At 35.5% G+C, this 19,405-nt stretch overlaps 1 protein-coding gene and 1 non-coding gene across 3 annotated transcripts in view; one reads left to right on the top strand and one right to left on the bottom strand.

Annotated features, from left to right (window-relative positions):
* The window catches only part of Lmln (leishmanolysin like peptidase), a 101,762-nt gene that overhangs the window by 17,408 nt on the left and 64,949 nt on the right, over positions 1 to 19,405 (bottom strand). For both annotated transcript variants that reach the window (XM_047564847.1, XM_047564846.1), the window contains exons 13-15: positions 15,243 to 15,375; positions 13,118 to 13,277; positions 9,757 to 9,887 (exon numbers count right to left, since the gene is read on the bottom strand). In XM_047564847.1, the coding sequence (XP_047420803.1) occupies positions 9,757 to 9,887; positions 13,118 to 13,277; positions 15,243 to 15,375 (424 nt within the window). The remainder of the gene's footprint in view (positions 1 to 9,756; positions 9,888 to 13,117; positions 13,278 to 15,242; positions 15,376 to 19,405) is intronic.
* On the top strand, positions 10,052 to 10,127 carry Trnat-cgu (transfer RNA threonine (anticodon CGU)). Its single transcript has one exon. It is a non-coding gene; the product is annotated as a tRNA-Thr (tRNA).

Genomic DNA, 19,405 nt, shown 5'->3' with positions numbered 1-19,405 from the left:
GAAAGCATAACCAATTGGATAGAACACCTGGAAGAGAGAACCTCAGATATTGAAGACAAAATATTTAATCTTGAAAACAAAGTTGAACAAACAGAGAAGATGGTAAGAAATCATGAACAGAATCTCCAGGAACTATGGGATATCATGAAAAGGCCAAACGTGAGAATATTTGGGATTGAGGAAGGCTTAGAGAAACAAACCAAAGGAATGAACAATCTATTCAATGAAATAATAACAGAAAATTTCCCAAATCTGAAGAATGAAATGGAAAATCAAGTCCAAGAGGCTTATAGGACTCCAAATACACAAAATTACAATAGACCCACACCAAGGCACATTATAATGAAAATACCTAACATACAAAATAAAGACAGAATTTTAAAGGCTATGAGAGAAAAGAACCAAATTACATTCAGGGGAAACAATACGGATATCAGCAGATTTTTCAATCCAGACCCTAAAAGCTAGAAGGGCCTAGAACAACATTTTTCAAGCTCTGAAAGAAAATGGATGCCAACCAAGAATCTTATACCCAGCAAAACTTACCTTCAAATTTGACGATGAAATAAAATCATTCCATGATAAACAAAAGCTAAAAGAATTTACAAAAAGAAAGCCAGCATTACAGAACATTCTCAGCAAAATATTCCATGAGGAAGAGATAAAAAACAAAGAAGCAAATCAGCAAAGGGAGGAATTATCCTAAAGGAACTGTCAAATAAAGGAGGAACCAAGTTGTGTCAAAAAATAAATAAATAAATAAAATTTAAAAAATGAACCAAATGACCGGGAATACAAATCATATCTCAATAATAACCCTGAATGTTAATGGCCTGAATTCATCAATCAAAAGACATAGACTGGCAGATTGGATTAAAAAGAAAGATCCAACAATATGTTGCCTGCAAGAGACTCACCTCATAGAAAGAGATACCCACAGACTAAAGGTGAAAGGATGGGGAAAAACATACCATGCACATGGACTCAGCAAAAAAGCTGGAGTATCCATCCTCATTTCAGATAATGTGGACTTCAAGCCAAAGTTAGTCAGAAGGGATAAAGAAGGACATTTCATACTGCTTAAGGGAAGCATAAATCAGCAAGATATAACAATCATAAACATCTATGCCCCAAACAGTGGCACATCCATGTATGTCAAACAAATCCTTCTCAATTTTAGAAACCAAATAGACCATAATACAATAATAGTAGGTGATTTTAACACACCTCTCTCACCACTGGACAGATCTTCCAAACAAAAATTGAACAAAGAAACCACAGATCTCAATAACACAATCAATAATTTAGACTTAACAGACATTTATAGAATATACCATCCAAGAGTGAATACACTTTCTTCTCAGCAGCACATGGATCCTTCTCTAAAATAGACCATATATTATGCCACACAAGAAGATAGAGACACTACCTTGTATTCTATCAGATCATAATGGATTGAAGTTAGAAATAAATGAAAGTAAAAAACAGAAACTACTCCAACACCTGAAGATTAAACAATATGCTATTATATGATGAATGGATAACAGAAGATATTAGGAAGGAAATTAAAAAATTCTTAGAGGTAAATGAGAACAAAGAAACAACATATCAAAATCTCTGGGACACTATGAAAGCAGTACTTAGAGGAAAATTTATTTCATGGAGCGCATTCAATAAAAGAAGTAAAACTCAACAAATAAACGACTTAATACTACAGCTCAAAGTCCTAGAAAAAGAAGAACAGACCAACACCAAAAGTAGTAGAAGACAGGAAATAGTTAAAATCAGAGCTGAAATCAATGAAATTGAAACAAAAGAAACAATACAAAAAATTGACAAAATAAATAGTTGGTTCTTCGAAAAAATAAACAAAATTGGTAAACCTTTAGCCACACTAACAAAGAGAAGATGAGAGAAAATCCAAATCACTAAAATTCGGAATGAACAAGGAAATATCACAACAGACATGATTGAAATACAAAACATAATTAGAAGCTATTTTGAAAATCTATACTCCAAAAAATAGAAAATTTCGAAGATATCAACAGGTTTCTAGAGACATATGAATTGCCTAAACTGAACGAGGAGGACATACACAATTTAAATAGACCAATTTCAAGTAATGAAATAGAAGAAGTCATCAAAAGCCTACCAACAAAGAAAAGTCCAGGACCAGATGGGTTCTCAGCCGAGTTCTACAAAACCTTTAAAGAAGAGCTCATTCCAATACTTCTCAAAGTATTCCATAAAATAGAAGAGGAGGGAACCCTCCCAAACTCACTCTATGAAGCCAATATTACCCTGATACCTAAACCAGACAGAGACACATCAAAGAAAGAAAATTTCAGACCAATATCCTTAATGAACATCGATGCAAAAATTCTCAACAAATTTTAGCAAATCGCATACAAAAACATACTGAAAAGATAGTGCACCATGATCAAGTGGGTTTCATCCCAGGGATGCAAGGTTGGTTCAACATCAGGAAATCAATAAATGTAATTCACCATATCAATAGACTTAAAGTCAAGAATCACATGATTATTTCAATAGATGCAGAAAAAGCATTTGATAAAATACTGCACCCCTTCATGCTCAAAACACTAGAAAAAATAGGGATACTGGGAACATTCCTTAACATTGTAAAGGCCATCTATGCTAAGCCCATGGCTAATATCATTCTAAATGGTGAAAAACTGAAAGCATTCCCCCTAAAAACTGGAACAAGGCAGGGATGCCCTCTTTCACCACTTCTTTTCAATATCGTCCTTGAAACTCTAGCCAGAGCAATTAGACAGACCAAAGAAATTAAAGGGATACGAATAGGAGAAGAACTCAAACTATCCCTATTTGCTGATGATATGATTACATACTTAGAGGAACCAGAAAATTCCACCAGAAAACTTTTAGATCTCATAAGTGAATTCAGTAAAGTAGCGGGATATAAGATCAATGCACATAAATCTAAGGCATTTTTATACATAAGTGATGAATCTTCAGAAAGAGAAATTAGGAAAACTACCCCATTCACAATAGCTTCGAAAAAAATAAAATACTTGGGAATCAATCTAACAAAAGAGGTGAAAGACCTCTACAATGAGAACTACAGAACACTAAAGAAAGAAATTAAAGAAAATCTTAGAAGATGGAAAGATCTCCCATGTTTTTGGATAGGAAGAATTAATATTGTCAAAATGGTCATACTTCCAAAAGTGCTATACAGATTCAATGCAATTCCAATTAAAATCCCAATGATGTATCTTACAGAAATAGAGCAAGCAATTAGGAAATTCATCTGGAAGAATAAAAAACCCAGAATAGCTAAAGCAATCCTTGGCAGAAAGAGTGAAGCAGGGGGTTTTGCAATACCAGATCTTCAACTCTACTACAAAGCAATAGTAACAAAAACGGCATGGTATTGGTACCAAAATAAGAAAGGTGGATCAATGGTACAGAATAAGGACACGGACACAAATCCAAATAAATACAATTTTCTCATACTAGACAAAGGGGCCAAAAATATGCAATGGAGAATAGATAGCCTCTTCAACAAATGGTGCTGGGAGAATTGGAAATCCATATGCAACAGAATGAAACTAAACCCATAACTCTCACCATGCACGAAACTCAACTCAAAATGGATTAAGGACCTCGGAATCACCAGAGGCCTTGCATCTTATAGAAGAAACAGTAGGTCCAGAGCTTCAACATGTTGGTTTAGGACCAGACTTCCTCAACAGGACTCCCACAGCACAAGAAATAAAAGCAAGAATCAATAACGGGGATAGATTCAAACTAAAAAGTTTTCTCTCATCAAAGGAAACTATCAGCAATGCAAAGAAAGAGCCTACAGAGTGGGAGAAAATCTTTGCCAATCATACTTCAGATAGAGCACTAATCTCCAGAATCTATAAAGAACTCAAAAAACTCTACACCAAGAATGCAAATAATCCAATCGACAAATGGGCTAAGGAAATGAATAGACACTTCACAGAAGAAGATCTACAAGCAATCAACAAACATATGGAAAAATGTTCAACATCTCTAGTAATAAGAGAAATGCAAATCAAAACCACCTTAAAATTCCATCTCACCCCAATTAGAATGGCAATTATCAAGAATACAAGCAACAATAGGTGTTGGAGAGGACGTGGGGTAAAAGGTACACTCATACATTGCTGGTGGGTCTGAAAATTAGTGCAGCCACTCTGGAAAGCAGTGTGGAGACTCCTTAGAAAACTTGGAATGGAACCACCATTTGACCCAGCTATCCCACTCCTTGGCCTATACCCAAAGGACCTAAAATCAGCATACTACAGAGATACAGCCACATCAATGTTCATAGCAGCTCAGTTCACAATAGCCAGATTGTGGAACCAACCTAGATGTCCTTCAATTGATGAATGGATAAAGAAACTGTGGAATATTACTCAGCCATAAAGAATGATAAAATTATGGCATTTGCAGGCAAATGGATGAAATTGGAGAATATCATGCTAAGTGAGATAAGCCAATCTCAAAAAACGAAGGATGAATGATATCGCTAATAAGTGGATGATGACACATAATGGGGGGTGGGAGGGGTTAGTGTTAGGGTTAGAGTTAGGGTTAGGGAGGGGGGCAAGAATGGAGGAAGGACGGACTGTATAGAGGGAAAAGAGGGGTAGGAGGGGTGGGGGGGAAGGGAAAAAATAACAGAATGAATCAAACAACATTACCCTATGTAAATTTATGATTACACAAATGGTGTGCCTTTACGCCATGTACAAACAGAGAAACAACATGTATCCCATTTGTTTACAATAAAAAAAAAGGAACTTCAAAAAAAAAAGAATCACATGATTATTTCGATAGATGCAGAAAAAGCATTTGATGAAATACAGCATCCCTTCATGCGCAAAACACTAGAAAAAATAGGGATAGTGGGAACATTCCTAAACATTGTGAAGGCCATCCATGCTAAGCCCATAGCCAATATGATTCCAAATGGTGAAAATCTGAGAGCATTCCTCCGAAAAACTGGAACAAGACAGGGATGCCCTCTTTCACTACTTCTATTCAACACTGTCCTTGAAACTCTAGCCATTAGACAGACCTAAGAAATTAAAGGGATACAAATAGGAAAAGAAGAACTCAAACTATCCCTATTTGCTGATGACATGATTATAAATTTAGAGGAACCAGAAAATTCCACCAGAAAACTTTTAGAACTCATAAGTGAATTCAGTAAAATAGCAGGATATAAGATCAATGCTTATAAATCTAATGCATTTTTATACATAAGTGATGAATGTTCAGAAAGAGAAGTTAGGAAAACTACCCCATTCACAATAGCCTGGAAAAAAATAAAATACTTGGGAATCAATCTAACAAAAGAGGTAAAAGACCTCTACAATGAGAACTACAGAACACTAAAGAAAGAAATTAAAGAAAACCTTAGAAAATGGAAAGATCTCCCATGTTTTTAGATAGGCAGAATTAATATTGTCAAAATGGCCATACTTCCAAAAGTGCTATACAGATTCAGTGCAATTCTAATTAAAATCCCAATGACGTACCTAACAGAAATAGAGCAAGCAATTATGAAATTCATCTGGAAGAATAAGAAACCCAGAATAGCTAAAGCAATCCTTAGCAGGAAGAGTGAAATAGAGGGTATCGCAATACCAGACCCTCAATTATACTACAAAGCAATAGTAAGAAAAACGGCATGGTATTGGTACCAAAATAAACAGGTAGATCAATGGTACAGAATAGAGGACATGGACACAAACCCAAATAAATACAATTTTCTCATACTAGACAAATGGGCCAAAAATATGTAATGGAGAAAAGATAGCCTCTTCAACAAATGGTGGTGGGAAAATTGGAAATCCATATGCAACAGAATGAAACTAAACCCCTATATCTCACCCTGCACAAAACTCAACTCAAAATGGATCAAGGACCTTGGAATCATATCAGAGACCCTGCATCCTATAGAAGGAAAAGTAGGTCCAAATCTTCAACATATCGGCTTAGGATCAGATTTCCTTAACAAGACTCCCACAGCACAAGAAATAAAAGCAAGAATCAATAACGGGGATAGATTCAAACTAAAAAGCTTTCTCTCAGCAAAGGATACTATCAGCAATGTGAAGAGAGAGCCTACAGAGCGGAAGAAAATCTTTGCCAATCATACTTCAGATACAGCACTAATTTCCAGAATCTATAAAGAACTCAAAAAACTCTACACCAGGAATACAAATAACCCAATCAACAAATGGGCTAAGGATATGAACAGACAATTCACAGAAGAAGATCTACAAGCAATCAACAGATATATGAAAAAATGTTCAACATCTCTAGTAATAAGAGAAATGCAAATCAAAAGTACACTAAGATTCCATCTCACCCCAATTAGAATGGTGATTATCAAGAATACAAGCAACAATAGGTGTTGGAGAGGATGTGGGGAAAAAGGTATACTCATACATTGCTGGTGGGGCTGCAAATTAGGGCAGCTACTCTGGAAAGCAGTGTGGAGATTCCTTAGAAAACTTGGAATGGAACCACCATTTGACCCAGCTATCCCACTCCTTGGCCTATACCCAAAGGACCTAAAATCACCATACTACAGAGATGCAGTCACATCAATGTTCATAGCTGCTCAATTCACAATAGCCAGATTGTGGAACCAACCTAGATGTCCTTCAATTGATGAATGGATAAAGAAACTGTGGTATATATATACAATGTAATATTACTCAGCCATAAAGAATGATAAAATTATGGTATTTGCCATCAAATGGATGAAATTGGAGAATGTCATGCTAAGTGAGATAAGCCAATCTCAAAAAACCAAAGGATGAATGATCTTGCTGATAAGTGGATGATGACACATAGTGGGGGGTGTGAGGGGGGCAAGAATGGAGGAAGGAAGGACTGTATAGAGGGAAAAGAGGGGTGGGAGGGGTTGGCGGGAAGGAAAAAACAGAATGAATCAAACACTATTACCCTATGTAAATGTATGATTACACAAACGGTATGCCTTTACTTCATGTACAGAGAAACAACATGTGCCCCATTTGTTTACAATAAAAATAAATTTAAAATATATATATATATAACAGGAGAGTAACTTTCCTAATTATAATACTTTAAAATGGTGCCATGTCCTGCAGTCATGAAGAACAGCAAATATTAATGGAAAATCCTGGAATAGGTATCCCCTATTAAAAGCACTAGAGCACTTGCTTAGCATCATATAGCCCTGGGTTCAACCCCCAGTATTCACTGCCCCCCCCCCCAAAAAAAAAAAACAGTACTAAGTGAAGCCAGTAAGACAAACTTATATACTATGATTTTAACTTGGTCAAAACTATGTACATCTACTTTTTTTAATAGAGCTTTATGGTTATACATAGTAGTTGGGTTCATCCCAACTTACTCATATATACATGAAAATCTGCTTCAGTTCATGGTCCCCCCTTTCCCTCCCATCCCTGTTGGAAGCCATGTATAAATTATGAGGTTGTTTGAGCCAACATAAGGCAGAGAGGCTACTTTTCTGGGAAGTCCTGGGTGAAATTCTTTGGTTGGAAAGCCCAGATCCTGCTGGCGCCCTGCCTTAGCTCACAGCCCTAGGTTCAAATGTAGCCACCCAGATATGGGCATAACCTACCAAGCATCAAATAATTTGTTTTCCCATAATATGCTGTTCTTCATGGCTGCAGTACATGGCACCATTTTAAAGTATTATAATAGTACAGTATGTTTTCCTTAAGAAGCCTGCCACACTGAAACCTTTTGATGTATTTCCCCTTAAATAAAGGATCTGGGTCTTTCCCCCTCATTCAGTTCCAGTTCCTATTAGGGCTGGAAGACCCACCAGGTGTCCTGCTTTTAAAACTATATTCTGCCTAATGTCTTCTGTTTCTTATTATTTTCTGACTTTTTATTTTCCCAGCCCGTTCACACCTCCAAACAGGACTCTGCTCTACCAGGGTGCTGGTAACCCCGGCACCTCCCCACCTTCATGTAGTTCTCTATTAATTTGTATTTGATTGGTTCTCTACATAATCCTATCCTTCCCTCCCCCTTTCCTTTATTTTACTCTAATTTGTATATATGAGAGAAAACATTTGACCTTGTAGTTTCTGAGTTTGGCTAATTTCACTTGGCATAATATTCTCCAAGTCCATCAATTTACTTGCAAATGCCATAATTTCATTCTTTTTAATGCCTGAGTACAACTCCATTATATATATATATATATATATATATATATATATATATATATATATACCACATTTTCTTAATCCATTCATCTATTGATGGGCATCTGGGTTGATTCCATAATTTAGCTATTGTGAATCGTGCTGCTATAAATCTTGATGAGTTACGTTGCTCTAGTATGCTGATTTTAGATATTTTGGGAAAGTACCCAGGAGTGAGATAGCTGGGTCACATGGTGGTTCCATCCCTGTGTTTTCTGAGGAATCTCCAAACTTCTTTCCAGAGTGGTTGTAGCAGTCTGCAGTCCCACCAACAATGTACAAGTGTTCAATACATACACCTTTAATGGAATTTATTAGAATGTGATTTCCTGGATTACAGTGGTCAGATTATAGCTAGAACATGTTTATTTCTAATTTTCTTTGTAAGGCTTTAATTTTATATGAATTAGATGGAATTAAATGAAATATATTTCACTAAAGCTGCTACCAAAAAATTAATTTCATAGGCAACTTTAAGAATAATTGCTAAATTCCTAGTTACAAAAGACCATCTAACTCTTGTAGTGGAAATGGCACAATGTTTATTCTTCAATTCTCAGGATCACATTATTTTTCCTGACATGGAAAATTCATTAAGTCAGATGCTCCTAACTTATAGAATTCCTATATCTTGATCAGTTCTTAAAAAGGTAACAATCACTATCAGATATATAAATAATTGAGAAGGTAGTAGTTTGCCCGTTTGGACTTCTAATCTCAGTTTTTTGTTTTCTTTGGAGGGCTGGGGATTAAACCCAAGGCCTGTCTCATGTTAGGTAAGTACTCTACCACTGAGCTACATCCCAGTCAAAAAACAATTTGGCAATTGGTTTTTTAAGTTTTATAACTCATGCTTTCCTCAGACCTCTTGAAATGAAACTATACATTTCTTCCAATACAAAGTAATATTTGTTCAAGAACCTAACTTAATCTTTATTATTATTTCCTCATTATGTTCAGAAGTAAAAATATTATGAAACTTTCTAATATATGTAAATTTTACATATACATATGTATTTTTTTGTAGGGGGTTGTGGTAAGGACTGAACCTAGGGGCACTCTGGTATGAACCACTGCATCCGGCTGCAATTATATATAATTGTATAATTATATACAATTATGTATAATTGTGTGTGTGTGTGTGTGTGTATATATATATATATATATATATATTTTTTTTTTTTTTTTTTTTTTGCCGTGCTGGGGATTGAACCCAGGGCCTTGTGCTTGCAAGGCAAGCACTCTACCAACTGAGCTATATCCCCAGCCCAATCATATATCCTTTAAACAAATGTAGAAAGGCAAATTTTTCCTCAAAGAAATAAAAATATTTTCACAAAACACAAGCACCAAACTAATAATTACATAAATAATCAAAATAAGTTAAAGTATCAATAAATTATATATCTAAAAATGTATAAAACATAATTTCAAATATAAAAGATCATAAGATAAAATTATATAATATTTGGCATAATTATTAAGACATGTAGATTACCTGATAACATCCACTTCCCCAGTCCGGGTAACTCAGCTTCCTCTCACACTTTTCCATGACAAATGCCGACTTCTGGATTAGACAAACTGAATGGGGTCCATACTTTTCAGCACCATAGTTTTTAAAAATTTCTGAAGTAAACCAGAGGAGTCTCAAATTAGATTTTTAATACAAAGAACAAGAAATTGAAGTGTTCTGTTTTTTTTTAAATTTATTTTTATTGTAAACAAATGGGATACTGAAGTGTTCTATTTTATAATTAAAAGCTGCTTAAAAAAAAATCAAATGTTTTAGGTCTGGGGATAGCTCAGTTGGTAGAGTGCGTGCCTCGTATGCACAAGGCCCTGGGTTCAATCCCCAGCACCACAAAAAAAAAAAAAAAAAAATTCAAACTTTTTAAATGGACATTTTAAATAAAAATTTAAGATAAACAGGATTTTAAATTCAAATTGAATTGTCATAAAGGAACTAGTGTAGTAGAGTCACTATATCAGAAACAAGGAAATAAAAGTAGGCTGAAAGTATCTAGATTAAATATACAAAGGGTTTGGCATTAAAAATCATTAAATGATTAGAGACCAAAATAAGAACTACAGTAGAAGGAAGACTATTAGAAAAAAACATGTAGGCTGGGACTGTAGCTCAGTGGTAGAGCCCTTGCCTACCATGTAAGAGGGACTGGGTTCCATCCTCAGCACCACATAAAAATAAATAAAGGTATTGTGTCCATCTACAACTAAATATATATAACTAAATATGTATATATATAAATATAATAAAGAAGGCGATAGGCAAAGGGCATAATGAGGGGTTGGAAATTATCAAAGTATGTTATATGCATGTAGAAATATGCCACAAACAAAACCCATCATTCTGTATAATTAATATGTGCCAATAAAACAAAATGAAAAAATAACAATCACCTTCACTGATGGCCTAAGTAATGAGTTACTTCCAAGTGATTCATGATAGGATGAGGCCAAATGATTTATATAAGGCAGATTTTTTGGGTATTGCAGCCTTTTTTATTTTTTAAACTTCAATTTGTGCCCCCTGTGTAAAGTCCATAAATAACATGCTGACCTAGTCTCATACTGAACATACACCTGCAGAGGTGCAGCATGGAATGAACCTAATGGGCAAAGCCTAGTAATAATGCACCCTCTTTAGACAAGCTTCATTTTTTTTTTAAAGTAGAGAGTTCAATTAGTCCATTTTGAAATAGTGTCAGTTTTTTAAAATTTTAATTATATGAGAAAGAAATAAAACACAAAATGCAACTCTATATTTCTTTTATTTATGAGTTTCAAGGTCTTCAAAAAGCATAGTGACCCACATGTGGTGCTTCATACCCCTAATTCCGGATACTTGGGAGGATTGCAAGTTTGAGGCCCGACTTGGCAACTTGGAGAGATCTTTTATAAACAAAAACAATAATGAGGGCTGGGGATATAGCTCAGTGGGTAGAATGCTTGCCTTGCAAGCACGAGACCCTGGGTTCAATCCCCAGCACTGTAAAAAAAAAAAATAATAATAATAATTTAATAATAATGATAAAATAAATAAAATAAATGAATAAAAAGGTCTGGTGATGTAGCTTAGTAGTAGAACACTTCTGGAATTTCCAGTACCATTAAAGAGAAAAAGAAAAAAAGATAGTGATCAGTGTGCAAAAGAGGGTTCTGTAAACTATAACCCTCCAGCCAAATCCTGATATCCTCATGCAGCTAATATTGTTTATATATGCTTATATTATACATAATGTTTACATTATATGCTTACATATAATGTTGTTTACATATCACTTTTACACTGTAGAAGCAGAGCACTCGCTTCAGAGACCATATGAATGGCGAAGCCTGAAATATTTAATATTTTGCCCTTCACAAAGAAGTTTGCCAACTCCAGCTCTAAAATAATAAAATGGCTATCTCTGGCAAATCCATAATTGACAGATCTGTGTATTCTTTTGCTTTAACATGGAACTTCTAAGTAGTTATTTTAAGTCTTCAGGACATGTATTAAATAGATGAGTGATGGGGAAAAAAAAACAACTTGAAATACAGTTAAACGAACCTGTCAGGTTTAAGAATAATTGGTAAACACATCATAGAAATTTAAAGTTTAAGTGACCAAATCTGTAATAAAGGAGTAAATAATGTTGTTAGGAGGGAAAGACAATGTTTAAAATTTGAAAACAGAGAAAAACTATTGCTTTTAACTAACATATTAGATGTGAGAATATTATATAACTATTATTTCAAAATACTCAATTACCATATGGTTTATTCCTTGATATCTTTGTCATTTCTATGATTAGAAATAAATAAATAAAACAGCAATATATCTTTTAAAATTTTTATTTTTTGGAGCAGTGGATGGAAACCAGCAGTGCTTTACCATTAAGCTACATCTCCAGTCCTTTTTTAAACTTTTTATTTTGAGACAGGGTCTCATTAAGTTGCAAGAGGTTGGCCTCACACTTTTGATCCTCCTGCCTCAGCCTCCCAAGTTGTTGGGATTACAGGCATGGGCCACCATGCCTGGCTTTAGCAATATATCTTACTGGCCATGGGACAACAGTGTTATTTTGAGACCTGAAGAGTGACATGTTACTCTAAACTACATAAAATACACACTTCTTGTGAGAGAAAAATAAAATAGGCTACCTAAGGCATTTTAATAAAAACAACCTGATACGAAAATAAAACAAAATGGGGGGAAAAAAAGCAGCTCAAAGGAAAAAAAAAAAAAAAACAAAACAGTGCAAAGAAGGATCTTTTTTTTTTTTTTTTTTTGTGGTGCTGGGGATCAAACTTAGGGCCTTGTGCTTGCAAGGCAAGCACTCTACTGACTGAGCTATCTCCCCAGCCCCAGTGCAAAGGATCTTGCACTGACACCAATTAACTGCATTACTTGCTGTCTGTTCGTTCACCAATGGAATACAATAATATCTCCCTTATGTCTCTCATTAGGTTTTTTGAAAAATAGAAGGAAAGGATATATAATGAAAAGTGCTTTACAGGTGAAAATTGCCATGCAGATATAAGGTTTTGCTAAAATGCAGTCTGTGTACATGCACGCATGTATGTATCTAACAGATCAGGGCATAGTTCTATGCAATTAGGATGTTATTTTTCTAATTCTCAAAACAATTCTATGAGATAGGTATTATTATTCCCATTATACAGATGAAGAAACAGGCAGAGAAAAGTTAACTTCTTACTGATGAATAGCAGTGGAACTAAAACACAAACTCAGAAAAGCTGGTTCCAGGATTGTGCCCTTAATCACTATTTTATATTGCTGATACATAATCTACTGTGTATGTTTTAATACTTGATTTAACTAGACTACTAACCTGGTTGATTTTCCAGTATTCTACAATCTGAGCTGCGTTGATATTCACCACTTAAATGCCAACTGAATTCCTGACTGAAAGGGCAATAGTCAGCAATTTCTACTGACCCACCATAATAAGGCAAATCTTCTGCAGGTATTCCACTGAGTTCATCAAAGTACTGGAAAAAAAAAAAAAAAAAATATATATATATATATATAAAATCAGAAAGGAGATTAAGAATCATTCTGTATAATCAAAACAAAGTCCACAGGCCACTTACAGCAACTTTCTAATGCTGTATAACACAAGATATTAATGTAGTTTTCTTCATAAACCACATAACACAAAGCAGATATAATGTGCCATATGAGGGGTATTTTGAGGTTGCTATAGTTTAAGAAATAAGCAGAATATGTAAATTAATTTAATATCAATTAGGATGACAAATTTGATTAATGTTTTAAAAAAGAATTTAACAGTAAAAGGAAGAGTTTTAAGAGTTATGTTTTATGTTTTAACAAAACATAAAAATAATGCACAGAATTAAGACACTTCAAATATAAAAGGCCAGGTGATGTACACACCTATAGTCACAGCCATTGGGGAGGTTAAGGCAAGAGGACTGCTTGAGCCCAAGAGTTCAAGACCAACCTAGGCAACATGTGTGACCCTGTCTCAAAGACAAACAAATAAAATGTACAAGTGTTTTTAGGAAACTTAATTGATATGCTGTTTTGACCAACTTGAAAATTTTGAGTAAACAAAAGAAATTAAATATAAAAAAACTTTGAATACCAAAGAAGGTATCAGATAAGCCTTAAAGGTTTCACATTTTATAACATCTTATTGAGTTATAATGCTATGCTTACAAATACAGTTGCCAGGCCAGGCACAGTGGCAAATGCCTGCAATTCCAGCAGCTCTGGAGGCTGAGGCAGGAGGATCACAAGTTCAAAGCCAGCCTCAGCAACAGCAAGACACCTAAGCAACTCAGTGAGACTCTGTCTCTAAATAAAATGCAAACTAGGGCTGGGGATGTGGCTTAGATGTTCAGTGCCCCTGAGTTCAATCCCCAGTATCAAAAAAAAAAAAAAAAAAAAAAGAAAGAAAGAAAAAAGAAAAAGAAATATAGTTGCCATCTTATGGTGTCTGAAGCACTCAGTGAGGTCATAAATATATGTAGGGAGCTCAAATTATCAGCAATCATTTTAAATTAGCTTCTGAGACATCATTTCTGACTCAAGATTGCTTTGAAAATGGCAGGTGGAGCTAAGAATTTTAGAGAGAGTCAATGGCAACAAGAAACTTAAAGGTCTTCAGGGATTCAGACTGGATATTGGGACCATTTCCTTCATCTTTTAGAGTACATCAATCAAATCTTTTCTAAAGCAGAACTTTCAAGCCTTCTAATTAATTGAATTAGAGTACATAAGTTGCATTTTTTAAAAATGCTATTGGTGAACCCAGGGCCTTGCATGTGCTAGGCAAATGCTCTACCACTGAGCTACAACCGCAGCCATTTCTAAATTTTATTGTGGGACAGGATCTTGCCATGTTACCCAGGATGGACTCAAACTTCTGATCCTCCTGCCTTAGATTCTCAAGTAACTGTCTTATAGGTGGAGGCTACCATGTCAGACACCTAAGTGACTTTCAGAGCAAATTAGAGGAACTTAAAGAGGAAGACTTTGGAAGAAATTAAAAAGAAAAGAGTTTAGGAACAGATCAAAATGATACATTCTACTATTATTATAAGGCACTGCCAGATATTAAGCAATTGCTATTGATGAGTATAACTAATGAAATGGAGGAATCCTTCAGTTTTCTTCTAATATGGAAAGTACACAGGCCTTATACATCAAAAAATTTAGGAAGATTTATTTTACTTTTTTATTTTTTGGTACTCTGGATTTAACCCAGGGGTGCTTTACCACTGAGCTACATTCCAAGTCCTTTTTATTTTGAGATAGGGTCTTTCTAAGTTGCTAAGGATCACACTAAATTGCTGAAACTACCTCCAGAGTTCCTGGGATTATAGGTGTGTGCCACAGCACCTGGCTTTGGGGAATTTACTCTCTGAAGTCAAAATGCAGATGACTTTTTAAAAAGATGATTCCTAAACTGTGCTAAAAACACATGTTACCTGATATTCTGGTGGCAAAGGTTTAGGAAACTTCTGCAAATTACACACTGCAACTGCTCTCTGGTCCTGTCTGCAAGTTAACTGCAATGGATTACTTCTGAGCGTGTCACAGTACGGGCTCAGCATCTGCCTTCTGCACACAAAAATAAGCACGATATCATCAAATTAAAAAATTAGAAGTCTATTATAGAACTTGTCCATGCTAGATAAATTCTAACATTGTTGTAGTGTTACTAAATGAAATCCTATTTATCTTTCTTTCTTTTTTTTTTTCCTGTTTTTTGCTAGTAAAATTGAGCTGCAGATCAGCTTTGTGTTTTTAATGCCAACAGATGAAATTCCAGATGCTGGTCTAAAAATCAAATATTCATAATTAACAAATGGAGTCTGAGAAAGAAATGGTAGTGATGTCCCTTTTGCCCTGCAACTACAAAGAGTGCAATTTTTTCCTATGTCAAAATCTAGTTTAAAGAATTTTGACAAATTGTTAAACTGAAAATATTCAAAACACAGCTAATTTTGTATTATTGTGCAAAATGAAGCCTGTGAGACTATTCCTAAATTTTACCAATTTGTTCTAATCCCTGTTAAACCTACTCTTAGAAAGACAATTTGATAATAGTCTTATAAATTCTCAAATGATATCAGAATCTATAGCACTGTCCCATAAAACTAACCATCAAACAAACCTGTAATCTGATCAGTCATCAAATTGGTAATTTGTAATACAAAATTATATTAATGCCATAATAGTAATAAATGAAATCTCAGTATTCCATAGAAATTTTGGTAAAATGTATCCATAGAATTATACTAGGATCACTGGTATTTTTCTTCTTCCACATGTTTCCTATGGAAAAAAAGCTAAGGTACATTTCTTTATTTGATTGAAAATTGGTATTTGTCTCATTTAAATTAGCAAAACCTCTGAGTTCTATCCCCAGCACTGTAAAACAAACAGGCAAACAAAAATTAATGTAACATCTTTTTTTAAAAAATATTTCTTTTAGTTGTCCATAGGCCTTAATTTTTATTTACTTATTTATATGCGGTACTGAGAATCAAACCTAGTGCCTCACACATGCTAGGTAAGCACTCTACCATTGAGCCACAATCCCAGCCCTTAACATAACATCTTTAGGGAATTATAGTTCTCTGAGATAAAACAGGTAAAATACCCACCAAGTAAACTTGAAGTAGCACAGTATAATAGGAAAGTGAAGGTCTTAAAAAATCATCACAAAGGTTTGGATTCAAATACCAGTGCCAGCCACTTACTTGGTATTTAATTTTCTGAGCTTCAACAACAAAGTTTTTAGTGCCTAACACATATAAGTCACTCAATAAATGAAATTTCCACTGTCCCCACGATTTTATAAGGCAACTTTATAACATCCCATGATAAAGTTTCCAATGAATATGACCAATAGTTCTTAGTCATTTTCTTGACACCATGAATCTCACTTCCTTTTTTCCCTTTAAAACAAAATAGTACATTTACTTCAATAGAAACATCAGTCTTGGTTAAATGAATAAAGAGGAACAAAGAGGTTAAAAATGAGCAATTTTCAAAGTTCCAAAGTTGGAGCTCTTCAAGACTCATGACTTACAAACTTCAGAGCAGCAGTATTTAGTAGAAGTGCCTGCAATGATGGAAATGCTGTATATTTGCACTGCCTAATGTGGTAGCCACCAACCCCATATGGCTGTCAACTATTTACAATGTGATCAGTCAACTGAATAATTCAATTTTGGATTTTATTTAACTTTAATAATTTAAATATTAATTTCAGTAACCATATGTGGCTAATGGTTCCATACTGGACAGTATAGCTCTAAAGTCATTATTAATGGTAAATAAGCTAGACAAACGAGTTGGGTAATTATCAGATCAGTTGATTCATAACAATAGGGCTGAGATGTAGCTCAGTGGGAGGGTACTTGACCAGCATGGGTAAAGCCCTAGGTTTCATTTCCAGCACCAAAAAATAAAAGGGAAGAATTTTATTTCGAGTGGGCATAGATTCCGGGATTCAAATGAATGTGTTTTTGCCTTTCCTCAGCAGACCCCTTCTAATACAGGTTTCCCAACAACAGAGAAGGAGAAGAGTCACAGATGATAAAGCCCAGAAGTGAAGCACCAGCCCTTTGGCTCAGGAAGGATCACAGTAGAACCTCTAAGGTAACTCAGGGACATAGTGAGACCAGGCCTGTGGTGCTAGAAGATGGCAAATAATTTTAGATTTCAATCCTCCACAAGTGAGATATTTGCAATGCTATGGCAGGGGTCCACAAAATCAATTCTTGGGTCATGCCCACAACTTGCTTTGTGTGTGTGTGTGTATGTGTGGTGTTGGGGATTAAACCAGGGTTTTGTGCATACTAGGTGAGAGCTCTACCCTGAGTTATAACTCTAGCACACAACCTATTTTTATAAAATTATTAGAACATGAGCATACCCATTCATTTTGTCTTTTGCTGTACAAAAGTAGAGTTGAATAGTTGTATACAGACTCTAACATGCCGGGCACAGTAGTGTACCCCTCTAATCCCAGTGGCTTAACAGGCTGAGACAGGAGGATTGCAAGTTCAAAGTCAGCCTCAGCAATGGCAAGGTGCTAAGCAATTCAGTGAGACCCTGTCTCTAAATAAAATACAGAATAGGGCTGGGGATGTGGCTCAGTGGTTGAGTGCCCCTGAGTTCAATCCCCTGTACTGAAAAAAAAAATTTTTTTTAAAAGAAAAAAGACTCTAAGAATGATCAATGCCTGAAATATTTACTATCTGGTCTTTTACCAAGAAATGTTGACCACTTATGATTCACTGAATAGCAGAGAATTCAGGGAACCCACAAAAACTGTAGAAGCAAACCATTTTTAAGAAAGGGGAAGAGGAACTCTTCTACTCTTGGTCTTAGGTGATCCTATAATTTGAGATTCAAAGGGGTACAATCAAGAGTTGTTAACAGGGGCTGGGGATATAGCTCAGCTGGTAGAGTGTTTGCCTTGCAAGCACAAGGCCCTGGGTTCAATCCGCAGCACCATAAAAAAAAAAAAAAAAAAAGAGTTGTTAACAGGAAGAAAAAAAAGTTCCTCTAAGTTCTTGTAGCTTCAGTGTTAGTTACATACTTCCTTTTTTAAAAAATTTTTATTTTGAGACAGGGTCTCACTAAGTTGCTCAGGCTGGCCTCAAACCTGCATTCCTCCTGCCTGAGCCTCCCAAATAGCTGGGATTATGGGTATGTCCCACCAGCTACATACTTTCTAATACACCAGAACAGTGGTTTCCAATCTTGTTGCATACTGAAATCATCTGAGGATCTCTTAAAACAAAAAATACCAATGCCTGGTTATCACCACAGATGTTCTGATTTAATTAGTATGGAGTGCAACTGGGGTATTGAGATTATTTTTAAATCTTTGTTCCGATAGATCTAATATTTCCAACCATTTCTTTTCTTTTTTAGGAGGGTGGTATTGAGATATTCTTAAAGATCTCTAGATGATTATTTTAATGTCCACTGAAATCTGGGAATCACTAAACTGGTAGATCAAATTGTTGTGCTGGATAACAAATTGACCCCAAAGTGGTTGGAAGGTGATTCCTGCTAGTGATTATTAGCAGCTCTTTTCACATTAGAGTTATAATTCAGATATCAGATTCCTAAATAAACTGCTTTGTGACTGAACCCAAGCAAAAAAACATGGTAATGGTATCTTATGACACAAAAAGTACTTGAGACTTAATGGCCCTCTGCCAGAATACTGCCCGCCTTTTCAGTACAGATCACTCACTCACTACCGCCCATCATTGACCATTTGCCTGTCTGCTCATCCCTTAACGTGCCCATGGGCCTTTCACCTACCCATCATTCATCGTCAGAAGTCCATTGGCCAATCATCCATCCTCAGCCTGCAGACAGTCTGCAAACCACCAGCAGATTGCCTGTGCCCACTGTTGCCTAGAAGTCCATTGCCACAGTACCTCCAGGTTTGGTTACACATGGCTGCTGACATCTTATGACAACAGCCAGGGCCTGCAGGTTTCCCACAGTGGTCACTGCCATCTTGGGGTGTGGCCACTTTGACCTGGGGACTCAGGCCAAGGCCTGGAGATATACTGGGGTACCTGCAGGTCTGGTTGTACCTGAGGTCTTTCTGCTC

This window comes from Sciurus carolinensis, chromosome 9 (genome assembly GCF_902686445.1).
Source record: "Sciurus carolinensis chromosome 9, mSciCar1.2, whole genome shotgun sequence".
Taxonomy (NCBI): domain Eukaryota; kingdom Metazoa; phylum Chordata; class Mammalia; order Rodentia; family Sciuridae; genus Sciurus; species Sciurus carolinensis.
This window is presented reverse-complemented; position numbering and strand designations above follow the sequence as displayed.